This window comes from Urocitellus parryii, chromosome 14 (assembly GCF_045843805.1).
Source record: "Urocitellus parryii isolate mUroPar1 chromosome 14, mUroPar1.hap1, whole genome shotgun sequence".
In the NCBI taxonomy this organism is placed as follows: domain Eukaryota; kingdom Metazoa; phylum Chordata; class Mammalia; order Rodentia; family Sciuridae; genus Urocitellus; species Urocitellus parryii.
Window position 1 is genome coordinate 46,399,607 of NC_135544.1, and position 16,265 is coordinate 46,415,871.

The 16,265-nt window shown below is 36.4% G+C and overlaps 1 protein-coding gene across 1 annotated transcript; it reads right to left on the reverse strand.

The window, feature by feature from the left end:
* Window positions 1–1,703: 1,703 nt before the first annotated feature.
* Window positions 1,704–3,074, reverse strand: Npy5r (neuropeptide Y receptor Y5). Its single transcript, XM_026395845.2, has one exon. The coding sequence runs from the start codon at window positions 3,072–3,074 to the stop codon at window positions 1,704–1,706; it is 1,371 nt and encodes a 456-aa protein (XP_026251630.2).
* Between the last annotated feature and the right edge of the window lie 13,191 nt (window positions 3,075–16,265).

The following is a 16,265-nucleotide window of genomic DNA, read 5'->3' on the forward strand; positions in this document are numbered from 1 at the left end:
GGAATATGTATATAATGTCTAAATCAGTTATAGGCCCTGAAAATAATAGTATTACTTTGCATAATTTGCATATGTGCAAATATGCAATTCTTTTTTTTTTTTTTTTTTTTTTTTAGTGACTTAGGAACTGGAAAAAATAGGGGCCAGGGTTGTAGCAGCTCAGTGGTAGAGTTCTCACCTAGTCCATGTGAGGCACTGGGTTTGACCCTCAGCACCACGTAAAAATAAATAAATAAAATAAAGGTATTATGTCCATCTACAACTAAAAAAAAATTTTTTAATGGCAAAAATAAGCAAATGAGCAAAAAGTTCAAATAGTCTGACTTCAACCTCAATTTAGTAGTACAGTATATGAGACTTCATATGCAGATCACATTGAAATAGCAAAGTATATTAATTATTCTATATTGGGGCAAATATATTAACCTCATTTTCTGTCAACACTTAATATTGTCTTCAAAATTATTTAATAACTGGAAACATCACTTAGACTTCATGTTTTGGAATATAAAAGTTGTATATAAAAACATTATTTGATAGTATTTAATGTTATTTATAAGTCTAGAAAAAATTTAAAATCTTTTTTTTTCATTATGTTAATAGATATGGCTTTTATTTCAAATCTAGAAAAAAAATGTTTTTACAGGCATTTCTCATTTTTTGTTCCTTTCTCATCCTGGCCTCAGATTTCTGGGTTTTCTGATGTGACTATGGGAGAATAGTGAAGGAAAAATACACAAGCCTGGGTCAAAATCTTTGAAAATAAACTCCTAGTTTTAGACCAGGCAAAATTTAAAGGGGCTTCAGAATTGGGAAGAGTCTTTTAACCCCAATAGCACACTGACAACGTAGAAGGCAAAGGAAATACCTCGGGAAAGAGGAGGAGTACAGTGGGAAAACCTGTGAAGGTAGTGGTCTTTATGCTGAGGGTAACTGCTCTACTCTTTCAATTTATGGACTGTTCTGTCCAAATTACCTGGGGGAGCTCTTACATACTAACAAATCACAGTCATAGAAGGGTGTTTTGATTAACATTTTTTATTTGCCAAATTAATTGCTTATAATTAGGAAAGTAGAGCTAAATTGATCATTTTACCAATTCTCAATAATATGAGATATTCATTTTCCTATAGGATTTCCAAAAATGTACCCAATGTTTAAAATGATGATGATTACTAGGCATACATCTGTCATTTAGTCATGATTTCCTAGGCATATTAAATATGTTCTGTACTTTCACAAACTAAGCATTAAGAAGCCTGTGGAATAAAAATGAAGACAGATAACAAAGCTCCTCAATTATGAAATTAAATACTCTGCAGAAAAAATAAGTTTTGCTTCTTCACACAAAAAAATAGTACTGATTTGTTTGGATATCAGTTTTATTTTAAGCAAAAAACACCATCCATTGATTTATAGATAACATGAAATGGAAGGCAACATAACTACTATCTAACTACTTTAAAAAATGAAATTACATATGTGATTGACACTGACTCTGTACAACTAAATGAATTACTCATGTTATAACACATTAAAATTATCTTCCATATATTACAAACTGACATTAAAATCCAGAGCTCTTTAATGTAAATTAGATTCCACGTTATCAAAATTTATTATAAATACATCATTATCGTGAAAATATAAATGATATTTTAGATGACCTCAACATTTGTTCTTTCCTTGGTAAACCGTGATATTTATGACATATGAAGACAGTGTATAAGGGACATTAAGTCAGCTTTGATGCCATTATTAAGAAATCCATAGAGAATTGGATTAAGACAACAGGACATCATGCCTAACAGATGACAAATGCAATACACCAGCTTGAAATGCCTATTGGAAATCAGGTTATCATTGAAATCAGTTACTACATGGAAAAGATGCAGGGGCATCCAGCTGACAGCAAACACTAATATCAGTATGGTCAGCCTGTAGAAAACACTTCGAGATCTCTTTTTGATTCTTGTGACGGAACGTTGTACTCTCATTTCATGAACATCTGAGTTTTCTTCAGGTTTCATCTCAAAGCAGGTTGGGACCCCCGGTATGAATTTACTGGATGAAGAGAGCTGACTTCTCGCAGAGCCAAAGTTTTCTGGAAGTGTTCTTGAGGGGTTCTCCTGGGAAGGTCTTGCTGGAGCAGGTAACACACATGCCGTCTTCTTGCTGTATCTTCTCCTGTGTTTTCTGATGAATGAATAACTCCACTTGTGGCTGCTGGGGAGTTTCAGCTGATTCCCATTCTTTTTGGATGGATGAAGAGTTAAGTTGATCATCTCATTTTCTTCTAGTCTGTTTTCTTTGTTGGACAAACCACAGCTTATACTTCTGCAGACACTAGTATGACTTACGGTTAGACAAACCAAAGGCAGAATATACTGAACTAGCAATAAAGAGATAGTAAAAGCAATTCTGTATGAGTCAGATGGCCAGGACTCGACACATAAATACCTGCTGCTCAGCAATGCTGAATCGAAGGTTTCCTGAAGTTCCACAAGACTGTGGAACACTGGAAGGGGAGAACAAATTGCAAAACCTAGGGTCCACACTGTAGCTATCAGGAAGTAGCCATGATTTGCCGTTAAATTATTAGATATAGGATGCTTTATCATATGATACCTGACAACAGCGATTGATATTAAAATTAAGGTTGAAACCAGAACCGACACACATTGAAGGAAAGGCATAATATGGCACATGACTTTGCCAAACATCCACTGATCCAGTAAGACAGAGGTCAGTGTGAAAGGTGAGCAAAACAGCACAACTAAGATGTCAGAGAAGGCCAAATTTCCTATGAGAAAGTTTACCGTAGTCTTCTGATTACGCTTTTTCGTGAGAGCCATTAAAATGAGTAGATTCCCCATAAAACCAAGAAGACTTACTAGTGTATACAGCCCAATCAAGAAATACTGTAAGTCATCTACACTGCTTCTGTAGTCATCCCAGACAGGGAAATCGGAATTCCGAGTGACAGCAGTATTGTTCTCTGTGGCAAGTGTCTTGTTATAATACTCCTTGAGCTCTAAATCCATATTAGAGTCCTGCTTGGAATAAAGAGACATTCATTAGAAACATAAAAACCATTACATGACTACTGAACACAATCCATCCAGAGGGAAACTGTATTTTATAGTTTGCTCCCATTACCCTATCAATCTGAGAAAATTTAGTGAGGTCTTTACTTGGTTCCAAATGCAGTACAAATCCAGCCAATAACAAACACAGTGAATTTAACTCTATCATCAGTTCTATGCAGTGTCAACTTGTGCTAAAGGAGCAGACTTATGTCTTTTTAATTTATGGTACAAATAATGTAGGGAAAGGGAAGATAAGAACTTTAAAATACATCACATAATAGTTCAATACTATTATTCTCTAGTCAAGATACCTGGTACATGGTATCATGACATAATCTTACCTTAAAAAAATCCCTTTCTTTCCTTCCTGAATCAAAGTCAAATATAAAAGTCACCTATGCTATCTCTGATCTACCAAATTGGATGAGATCTCTCCTCAAAATTCCCATAATACCCTGAGTATAGCAGTCTGATGCAGTCACCATCTGCTTTACATTGCAATCATGCCTACAAGTCTCCCTTATTTATTTATAAGTAATGCTAAAGTACTTATTTCCCATGGCATTCATCACAACACATGGCAGAGTAGCTTCACCCACTCTAGGTGTTAAATCAATATTTAGGAAAGAACAAAAAATCCAAACAAAAATCAAGTAACCTAAATATAATCTAGTTCAGGCAGTGTTCACATTCAAGCTCCTTAAATGTAGAACACTGTTCCAAGACCTAGGTATATATAGTAAGCATTCAATAAGTGCTTATTAAGCTACACACTACATAGTGCTGAATGAAGTCATTCAATGATAGATTCTCAGTCCTTTGAGATGTGTTCGGTTACCATGAAATAGGACAATCACTGACCAGTAGTGCTGTTGGTATTGTTAAAAATGAAGTTTATCTGTTTACTTGTCAATTTAAAATTAAATATTATTCAGGAAAAATATTTTTTGCTTCTTATATTTTAGGCAAAAAATACTGAATTGGTTAAATATGATTTTTATTTTAAGCTAAAAATACTATTCATCTAAATGTCAGCTTTAGAAAGCTTTCATGAATTCATATTGTTTAAGGAAAACATTATATTTTAAAGTTAAACGTAGAAGTGATGCTAACACAACACTCCATAGTAAGTTTTTTCATTTCGAATAAAATTTATGTCATATAACAGTGGTATTATAGCTCTACCTCTACATTTTAGAGATTTTTGTCATATTGTTTAATGAAGCACTAAATTGCCTATAACAAATCAGTAAGGGGCAAAAGGAATCCCTACTTCTTTTTAATGAAAGTTAACAATTCCATTTTTTTCCAACAAGAATTTCCTACAGGAAACTCAAGACAATAATAGCTAATGAATTATGATGAGTACATACTGTTACAGATCTCTCCCTCCCTCCCTCTCTCTCTCTCTCTCTCTCTCTCTCTCTCTCTCTCTCTCTCTCTCTCTCTCTCTTTGTGTGTGTGTGTTTGTGTGTGTATAATTGAATAATTGTTCTTAAACTATAAACTATAAAAAATCATATTTAAATTAATAGTGCACAGTGTTTTCTTCAACTTATGAGGAACTTACAGGTCCTGGTTCATTACATTTCAAAAAAAATAAAAATAAATAAAAAAAGAAAAAAAGAAATGCTTTGTGTACATACATCCATTCATTATAAATAAGATTACTTTTAGCTTTATCTACAGCTATTTTTAAATACACAGTCATCATTGTGCTGTGAGAAAAGTTGAAAAGTTTTTCACAACTTCTTCCACTAATTCCATGTGGATAAAATTACTTTCTGATGCCAATTATATCCCTTTAAAGATTAATCAATTCAAAAACCCAAGATCATATTCATTTATCCTTAGGTCCTAGCCAGCAAGTTACATCTACTCTACCTTGAGGGAAAGAGGATAACTGATACAAACATGAATCATCCTGATTCTCCTGTATCATCTTATGTACCATATCACTGGGCAATGGCCTCCCAGCTACTCCCTTGGATAGGTCAGTGAGCTTCTAATGAAAGCAGCTTTGACTGGTGACTCTGCCTAATTTCCTGAGTTCTGACGACCACCCCCGACCCCGGGTATAGCTTGTTCACAATCCTATTTACACTTACAATGTGAACAGGCTATTTGTAACTGTGCTCCTGATTAATTGTTCTTTTGACTCACTTTCTTGAATCATTCCCTTTCTCCTGACTTTGTAGTAGGGCATGGTTACTGATTGCCTTTCTCTACCTTCAGGGCAAGGACAAGCGAGAAACTAAACAGCCCCTTTTGCAATGGCTTTGTGCTTTTGAGCTAGAAGATTCATTGTAAAATTGCTGTCCAACACTTTTTGAAGATGAAGAAATGCAGCAGAGCTTTTGGCAATAGAAACAATGTGGTTTTGAATCTAAAATTCAGCTTATCTCCAAGATTTGGGTTCTACTTTCTTGATTAGATCCTAAGGGAGACAGGGGGAAAGTCCTAATAATTTTGATGGTAGGGAGGTGATTAATAGAATATTATACATATGCAGATTCTAAATAAATATTTGTTATTAATTACTTTAGAAAAGTACTTTTAAATTTTTCCCAGACTTAAAATAACAGAAATGAATCATCAGAGGAATATTTAGGATATGCATGTGTACATATGTATACATGTACATGTTTGTTCACATATGCATATAGGGATACACTGAAATTGCATAAGTTTTTAAATGTCCCCTAAATAAAATGAAAGACACCTACGTAAAAATAATATTTTAGTACTTTAACTTTTTAAATTGAATGTCTTCATTGATCAAGGATATGGCATAGCCAACATGAAACTAAAATTGCAAAAACAAACTTACCATGTTTCTATTTAAATTAAAAGAAGTGCATCTTATTGGACAATTTGTTACTAAACTCTCCTATTTTAAACATAGGAACCTAAAATATTGAATTCATTAAGCTGTAAAAAATCACATTCTCCTTAGTAAGCAGTTGAAGGAAATGCCATTTGTTGAACACTGGGAAAACCAAAGATAACATTTCTTTCCTTCCCTAAAATATTCAAGTATTTTAAGAAATAGGTAGTTTGTGCATAATTTCAAAGGGGAGGCAGCTTTCACTAATGAATAGCTAAGTAAGATTTGTTGTTCCTTTATTTATTCAATAATCATTTATTGAACATCTAATATGGTAGGTACTCTGTTCTGCCATGATGGCATAAAGATGACTAATATAATATATGACTAATTGTGAAAGGAATATTCTATAAGGGATTAAGTCAAACTCATACAGTGAGAAGACTGCCTGAGATAAGAAAGTCCCCAAATGGGTGATGAATGAATGAAGGGCATCTTCTGGCTGCTGGTGATGTACTCTTTTCACTACAGCAGAAACACTTGCACTACTGCCGAATATAAGAGATTAAGGGAAAAAAATACACACACACACACACACACACACACATATATAGAATAGGTACTGAATATAACAGTACCTATTGATTGATTTATAAATTGTCTTTTTCTTATGTTTTTTCTCCCTTCTAATATTCACTCATTCAAATTTTATTTTTTTCATTTTATTTTGGTTTGACTTTGTAGTCAATTTTCTCCTGTTCTCCTTTCAGCCACAGTCCTTCCATCTACCACACACAAACATGACACCTGATATAGTACTCTGCACAAAATATTAATTTGCTCCCATAAATATTTCTTCTCCCAACCAGGCCATGGGTATTGATATTGGGGGTGGGTGAACATGTTAATTAGCCCCTGCATATAATTAGGGGATAGTTTAAACATTAGGAAATTTTTTTTCAATAAGATATGTTGTCTGTTTTAACATTGAAAATCTAAGGTAGAGGAGCTATTTTGAAACTAAATAAATAAAAGCTTAAAGGATTTATTTTCTTAAACTTAATCATTCACTTTCCTTTCCCTGAAAAATACAATAAGAAAACCTAGAGTGAAAATGTAAATCTGTTTAATAATTTTATTTTTCAAGAAGTTATGATGAATGCTGTATAATTTTATGCAGGATAAATATTTTGTAATAATAGCAATGCCATATGTGAAACTTATTTCATCTCAGATTATTAAAGAAAAATGAAATAGAACCAAAGAGAGAGTGTTTAAACAATGAAATAAATAAATATTATTTCAAGAAGAAATCTGGTACAAACTGAAAGCTTTGTTGTGCCTAATTGCCTAATTACTCTATATTGTTCTTCTCTTTTATATATGGATATATCTTCCATCATCAGCAATTCCAGCTGAAATAATGAACTTTAATTCTCAGTTTAAAAAAGAAGTGAAAATACATAAGTTCTTAGCTAAACTGTGGCAACTTTAAAAAAAGTAAAATCTTTGGAATATACTGTGGTTCAGTATTTATTGATCTATATCTGATACCTAGACAAATGGTCTTCTGAATAAACTTTAAATGTTTTAAGAAAGCAGATATTTCTCTTTTTTGAAATTTTTAATTATTATTGGTTGTTCAGAACATTACAAATCTCTTAGAATAAGAGAAACTACAGTGGTCTGACAGTAAGAGGTTGATTTATGCATTTTAAGTATGGGTTCTTTGTTAAGATAACTTTCTATCTTAAGAAAATACACATGATTCTTCTCACAAAAGATGTCAATCACATAAAAGAATAAAATATATGCAAGCTCTTCTTCTAGCAATGATAAAATATCAGCTGTTGCCTATATTGCTGTGATTTGAAACAATGACGAGATTCCAAAGTTCCCAAATATTCCCATGATTCATTCTTAAAGGCAGAATTTGGCGAAATTGGAATTGGACAGATAAATACATCTCTGCTCAACCGACAAAACACGCAGGAACACTCTCTTCTCCATTCTGCCAGCAGAGTTTCTCTTACCTTGAGAAATCTGAAATTTAGCATTGCATTCAGTCTGCAAAATTCCCCTAAAAGAGCCTTAGGCTATTTCCTTAGACTAAGGCAAAATCCTTCCAGGCTCTATCTAACAAGATGTTCGTTTAAAATATAAACCAAAAGGTCTGTAAACTTGGGGATCATAATTCCCTTTTCTGAAATTCGAGGCACAGGGATGCATGTTTATCGCTCGCCTTTGTCAAAAGAGGCCACCTCGCAAATAGGAGCCCAAACCTAGGCGAGCAACTGCCTCTGGGTCTTGGGCCAGCTGCGGGACAGCGCGACAGTTGGACGGCCCAAGTGGCGCCGCACCCCGGGGCCTCGTTGGAGCTAGGGCTGGCCGGGCAACCCGCGCGGGGTGCCGCTCCCGGGCCTCCGACGCCTCTCTGGCTGCACCCTGGGCTGGCCAGCGGTGGGGAGAGCTTTGTCCACCCTCCTCCCCGCCTTCCAGACGAGGCTCCCTAGTGGATCCCGGACGGACATGCTCCTCCCGGGTTCGCCCAGTGCCTGCTCCACCCCGGGTGAGTTGAGGACTGGGGGTACATGCCCGGCCAGAAAAAATTCACCACGATCCCTTCCCGGCTTTCCGCGCCTGTGCTGCCACCCTGCGCCCCCATTTTTCCAGCCGCGCTGCCTCCAGCTTCCCCACCCACTCTCTGGGAAGCCCCAACAGCATTCCAGGACCGAGGACAGGGGTGCGGGAGCCCGAAGCCCGGGCCGGTGCGGACAGGTCGCCCGCGACAAGACTGGACAGGGCCACTCCGTGCAGGCTCTCCGGGCATCAACAGGGGTGGCAGGGTCTGGAAAACGTACCTCGGGGCGTCCCGGGCGCTGCAGGTGCCTCGGTTCTCGGCTCCCCGGGACGTGGCCGAGCTTGGTGGCTTCTGCACTCAGGCAACAGCAGCTGTGACAGCGGCAGCAGGAGCAGGACCTGGAGGTGGCGGTGGGGAGGAGGGGGCGGAGAACCGCGAGGGTTTTAGAGGCGCCTCGGGAACACGTGACTGCTCCGGGGACCCCAGAGACCCTGCTCTAGGGCGCCTGCTCACTCCATCTTTTCCCAACATAGTCCCATAGGGGACTTGGGGCATCACAGTCTCTTCCCCGCTGGTAGGAGTCCTAGGGAGAAGCTGCTGGGCTTCAGGATGTCGCTCAGTCATCCTGGCCTCCGCTTCCAGACCAAGTTAACTTGGTTCAAAAATCTGAAAATCGATTTTTTTTTCCCCCTGTCCTGCTCCTAGCCCCGTTGGGAACTGTGTGGAAGTGGGTGAATCTCTAAGAGCTTAGATTTCCAGAGAAAAAGCTTCAAGGCCCAGGTTTTCTCTTTGTTCGGAGATAACTAAAGCAAAAACGAAACAACACCGCTCTTTCTTGCACCTTTTTGAAGTGAGCAAGATTATGGGCGAGGCGGGGAGATAGCACTGAACTTGCAGGGTATTCCAGGGAGTCAGCGGTAATGCATTGCAAGGAGCAGACTAAGGAGTAGAAGTTACAGGTGTGGGCAAGCTGTCTGGAGCTGGCAAGTGAGGCAGAAATGGAGCTAACTCTAACTGGGCTCAAGAGGATATTCAATAACAGGAAGAGTTCCTTTAAGGGTTGCCACTGGTTTGAAAAAGAGACAACAAAAAGACATACAACAAACAAACAAAAAACTCTGTTCTGTTCCTCTTCAACATAATTTCCCGCCTTAATATTTCAAAATCTGTATTTCATATTTGCATTGGGCAATTTTGCCTTAATGTTAGTTAATCATTAGTTGGCAGATAATTTAGGCTGTGTGTGTGTGTGTGTGTGTGTGTGTGTGTGTGTGTGAGAGAGAGAGAGAGAGAGAGAGAGAGAGAGAGAGAGAGACAGAGAGAGAGAGAGAGAGAAAGGGAGAGGTCCTCTGGACACAGCCAAGTGGTAAAAAAAGGGCACTATTTATTGTGTTCTTAAAATCAGAACTATTATGTGACAATCACAGCATGGCCTGATATTACAAGTCTGTGGAACTGGCCCTCAATCTACTGAAGACAATTTTATTCCTTGGCAACAATCCAATTTATAAACTTAATTTCTGGGCCAGCAATTGCTGTTACTCCAAAGGTCAGACAACAATTCTTGTGCCCCTTTTCTGCTGACTTAGCATTAAGAACTCATGGGGGCTATGTTGTTTGTTGTTCTATCAGCCATAGAATCACCCAAGAAATTCTAAATGCCTCCAGAACCTACAGTTCCAATTCCATTCTTCTATGCTCTCTTTCTGAATCATTGTATTCTGTCCAATAGCTTAGCACAAGAGGTATCTGAGCAGGCCCATGGGGTTCTGCAGTAGGGGAAGGGAGATATGGAGACACTGAACATGATATTGAGAAAACGAGTGTTTGGTCTCAAACTCTCTTAACTCCAGCTTCTATACAATTAGCATACTACACATTGCCACATAAATTTCCATCCTTCCATCCCTTCTACAGTCATAGGTAGCACACACCTTTCAAATACACCTTGACTTTAAAACAGCTTCCAAATTAAACCCACCATGACTATCTCCAAAAACTAATCCATGCTACAAGCTATTGAGTGTTAAAATATGATAAATTTCATTTTTTCTTTATCAAATTCATTTTTTACTATATAAACCTGTAGGATCTATAGGATGAAGTACTGTTATTATTAGAGTATTGGGAATAAAAGTCCCTTATGCCATTAAGATGAATATTCTATTGAACCTATATATTTTCCCTTCCCATCACACCTCCAAAAACCTCAGAAAGAGGAGCAATAATTTTTTCTTCAAAAATTCATCATAACATACAGTCTTAGAGTTCCATAGAGTGAACAAATTATTAACGATCTTTTATTTTGAAAAAAATCATCAGTTTAAAATAATCAGCAATATGTTGCATAAAGAAGAACATGCAGCCATGAGTAGGCTTTTGCCTACTTAAAATTTCCCCAGAGAGATTAAGGACTGATCATCATGACTCTTTGTAGCACATAACAGAAAAATTTTGTTTGTGTTTTATGGAGTAGGATTGCAGGGCTTACTACCTCTGGGAACAGAAATAGTAATGTCCACTTCTGCTCTATGTATTTTTCCTACTCTCAATTTATAAAATGCTCACTTGGGAAATTAAGTTGGATTTTATGCATGTTACAAAATTAAACTGACTATTTCCCAGTTTTCATGATTCGTTATCAGTGATGAAAGAAAGCTTATCTGTAAAAGATGAAAGTTATAGAACCCTTGGGACTCCTAAGACAAATGACTGAGGAATTGTGCCTGGGGTAGCATTTTGCTTAGGAACATGCTTGTTTTTATCAATGTTATTGCTCCATTTTGATAATTGCTACCATTTGTGGAGGATAGTTGCTGAAGTGTTTTGATAGAATCTCAAATGATAAATGATTCCGATATATTAGTTATAAGGGTAATGGGCATAAACTAGAGAAAATAGTATTACTTTTACTAGATGCATTTTTTTCTCTAAGAATTTTTGTTGTATGCATTAAGAGTAAATATTTGTGTCCACTTTTTCTACCATGGCTAATTTAAGTCCTTAATATATAAAGATATGGAAAGCGCCATTCCTGTGTGTTAACAAAAATATTGTTACAGTTCTGTTTTTTGTCTAGATTCCTTTGGAATAGAAGTAATTTTCCATGTAAGTTAGTATCTTATTAATCATTATTAATAATTAATAAGATACTTATTAATGTGTTTTCTCATTTCAGATCCTTAAAATGAGGAACTTATTAATGTGAAAGTCATCCAATTGTTTTTATGGAACAAAAACTGTTTTTTTAAAAGTTAACACAGAGTACTATAAGTATAGAGTCACTTTCTCAAGCATTTCTGTGATAATTTTGAAGGTCTAAGGGAGCACCATAAATACCTTATTGACTTCTATAAGCACTGCACTCTTAAAGCAATATATTATTCTCTTTTGATGTCCTAATGATTAAATCTTAAATACCAAGCAGTAACTGATTTCCAGACAGAATGCAAAATTCCTTTTGAAAAAATAATTTTCTATGTAAAAAGTACCTACACGTATATATGTGACTTACATATCTGTGGTTATACAATCACACATTACATATATATTTGAATAATAAACCCTTAAAACACCTGGGTTACTGCCAGGTTTTATCCCAAATTAGTTGTGTGTATTTAGATAACGCAATTAATTGTTTAGTGTTTACAATATGTGTGTGTGTGTGTGTGTGTGTGTGTGTGTGTGTGTGTGTGTATGCATGCAGATCTGAAGCTCCTTTAAGCTCTGGATATCTATGACTTTATTTTGTTAACATAAGGGCATTCATGGCATATGTGTGGAAAAACAACCTTTTTTATCTTAAGAAAATTTTGATAGTCATAAATATTGTTTGTTTATAAGTTTGCTTATTGCCTCTCCATATTAGAAAAAGAAAAGAAAGAGAAGGAATAAAAGTTTTTCCATTATTACTGGTATATTCTCTTTTCTGTAGCTATTAATAACTATACAACAAGATTTGTTCTTTTCAAAAAGTTGTGGGTATCTCACATATCAACAGATCATCCTTATCTAATTATATTATTTTACAACTTTAGGGGCTGGGGATGTGGCTCAAGCGGTAGCGCGCTCGCCTGGCATGCGTGCGGCCCGGGTTTGATCCTCAGCACCACACGCAAAAACAAAGATGTTGTGTCTGCTGAAAACTAAAAAATAAATATTAAAAAATTCTCTCTCTCTCTCTCTCTCTCTCTTAAAAAAAACAACTTTGTGGTACAAAATATATATAAAGGAAGAGATCATGGATTTCTCATGAATCATAATATTTTATCATATAAATCCATATATAGGTCATATAATTCCTTCCTTTTTCAGATCAAAGCTCTTCTAAAAAGTGGTGTTGTTGAGAATATTTTCCAATAGCTTTTTAAATAAACTTTTTATTTGCTATTTACTTTTCATCAGTTAATAGTTTAATTCTAGTTGTAAGTCTAAATATAGCTTTACTATATTTAAGTGGAATTTATTTATTTATTTATTTACTTTGGTATGTTGGTTTGTTTTGAATAGTTTTTAAAAAGACTGTTTGGAGAACTGTCCAAAGCCAAAGCCCAGAATTAGTAGTTAACATCACTGGAAAACATGTTCTTCCAAAATCCATGTTACCGTATTCTTACTCTTATCATTTCCACAGGTAATTCAACTTTAACAAATATGTTCGGTAGGTAGAAAAATGTGAGGGATTTCTTTCAGCACAGATTATAAGCATTTTCAAAGGCACCAGGAGTCCATTGTTCAAGCTTATACCTATGGGGGTGGTCCAGCAGGGTTTGATTTGTGATGTTCAAATGTTTTATGGTCCTACTCTGTTCCTAGTTTTTCAGTCTTTCAACAAAACCTATTTGGTATACAGATAATAGTCTAGTCTCTAATTTCAAAGAGGTTGAAAAAAAAACAGTGTATTTGTAGGTCTGTGCAAATAATTAATGATAGTACAATATGATAAGTTCTGCATTAGAAGTCAACCTAAATTGTTGCAAGACTGTAAATAAGAATGCAGGGATTGGGGAGATGGAGATGAGAGAGGGCTTTATGGTTGAGAAGATACTTGAATTAAAGTTTGAGGGATTGGTAAGAATTAAACAGGCAGATGGAGGAGATGAGCAAGTAGGCAAGTGAGATGTGGGTCAGTAACACGAAGGGGTGAGAGTGTCACATTCAGAGAACTGCCAAGTAGTCCAGGGTGACTTGAATGTTGATACTGAAAGTGATTATAAAGGACATTGTTTGCATTTTGCTTAGGTATCTGGAAGGAGAACAACTGCATAATGTTAGCTGAGAGATACAACTGGATAGGGGCTGAGACCATTAGTAGAGAAATAAATAGAGGTGGGTGGAGGAGAAAGAACACATGTGGGAAATATTCAGAAAATTAAAAGAAAATGAGAATCTGTAATGCATTGGATTCCAGAGTGTGAGAGAAGGGAATAATTGGGATGATTCTTAAGTTTGGGCTTGAGGGAGGAGGATGATGCTAATTGAGGTCAGATCCATGAGCTAAGAAGGAAATGTCAAGCAAATTTGAAGAAGATCAGTACTTTTAGTAGATACTTGGGTTTATAGACATACAAGAACATAATTGATGGCAGACAATATGATTATTCATTAATATTGAATAAAGAAGATTAAGATTGGCATCTCTAGAAAGTTTGATTTCAGGCTTGAACAAAGAAAGAAACAGGACCACAGCAGGCTCAAGCCTGACTGGTCTTGGAAGGTGAACAGCATGACAGGGGTAGTGTCTCCTAGCAAGAGAAGTTACAGAAATAGCAGGGTGGGGATACCACCTACTAGGGTGTTAGGACAAAAGACACTCTTGGGAGAGAAGAGGAAATGTGATGTGAAGAAGTAAACAATATGGTGACCTACTTAGACTAAGGAGACAAGGGTAGTGTCTCCTAGCTTTGGCCATTGGGGTCCTATGAAGAATCAGGTTTGATTAGTCCATATTTGAAGAGTAAGTGAGAAGACAGTAAATGTACCTTACCCTTGGAGAATTTAGCCAGGAAAGAGAAGGTAGCTAGAGAAGATGTGATATTGGTAAGTTAGTGACTTTGAGAAAGATTTGAGCAATTTTGCTTTTTTTATTGATTCTTTTTAGTTATGCATGCCAATAGAATCCATTTTGATAAATTACATAAGCATGAAATGTATCTTATTCTAATTAGGACCCCAGTCTTGTGAATGTGGTGAGATTCACTGTGGGGTATCACATATACACCTAGGAAAATTATGTCAGATTCATTCCACTATGTTGTCTTCTTTCATTTAAAAAAATATTTGTTTTTTAGTTATAGGTGGACACAATATCTATTTTATTTTTATATGGTGCTGAAGATGGAACCTGGCGCCTCACGCATGCCTCCACTTCTGAGCCACAACTCCAGAATTCGTTTTTATTTTAGTGCTGAGACAAAAAAAAAGTGAATTATTGAATAAACAAATGTGATGGTTACCATGTCATTGTTTAACAAATCTCAACAAAACTTCGTGGAATATGACAACTCACAGCTGGTGTGGTCCTGGGTTGGGTGGATCAGCACCTCTGTAGAGCACAGTGGAGATGACTTGTCTCTGTCTCATGGTGTTTGGAGCCTTGGCAGATAAATCTCAGTGGACGAGGTTGACTCAAAGTCTGGGGGCTGGAACAGCTGTTTGGAAGATCCATTGCTAAAACGAGGGTTATGAAAGTTGGGGAGTAAATCTATGATGGCCTTTACTCATCTGAAAAAGAAGGACTCCATTGCAATTGAGGATATGAAGTAGGAGGCTGGAAGACAGTAGTGAAATTTTAGAATAGTTTAGAAGAGGAAAGGAATTTGGAGTGACTCAGTCTCAAGAATTTCTGAGTGATATTTAAGGCTCAACTAAGGTTTTAAATTTGTAGTTGTAACAATCTGTGCCGTTGAGTTAGTTGTTTTCACCCACAAGCTATGCTAGTGGAGAGTCGTAGCTAATGATCTGAGTTCACAAGAGTCCGATTATACTATCAGCATCCTTAGAGATTTTAATATTTTCAATTATTAAATGTGTCGGAGCCCAGCTCCAACAGGGGGTCTCAGGAGACAACGGATGGTGAGGAGTCGGCAAAAGGGGGGTAGAGAAACAACACAGACACCAAAGTGAAGGTGCTGAATCCCAATCTTTACTTGTGAAGTTGATCATATATACTTTTCATTTTGGCAGGCTCACAGTACTTTGTGGTAACAAAACAGGAATCATTATTCAAAGAAACAAAATATTATGTAGTTACAATTAGAATAGAAGAATGGATCTTGGCTTATGCATAAGCAAGCATTTGTACTTTCAGTTCAAATTTTGCTTTGAGCTGTTTCTGCTTAGTTAACTTTTAGTAATAGTTAGAAATGTCCCAAACTATTGGCCTATACCTTGACTATTCTTTCTTGACTTACTGACTGGAACCGGTGCCATGGTTACGGCAAGTGGTTGACTTGTTATTAATTTTAATCAAACAAGAGTAAGAGCACAAACCATTGTGCACAGGAACAAGAACAAGTTGCCCAGTACTAAGCACTAATCTGTCTTCTTAACATTAATTTTTCTTCTCTAGATTTTAATTTAATTTCTCAAAAACTTCCTTGACAGGAATACAGGGAGTTTTTCATTAGACATTAACAATTTACGCTCCACAGCTGAATCATTGCATTTAGAGCAAACAGATCTATTCTTAGAAGTAGTTGCATTAATTGGGAAAGTCATGTTTTTTCCTTCATACTTAATGGTCATATGGGAAATCACAACTATACTT

Coding starts and splice junctions, on each gene's coding strand:
- Npy5r (XM_026395845.2), bottom strand. CDS start 3,074: ATGTCTCTTTATTCCAAGCAGGACTCTAATATGGATTTAGAGCTCAAG.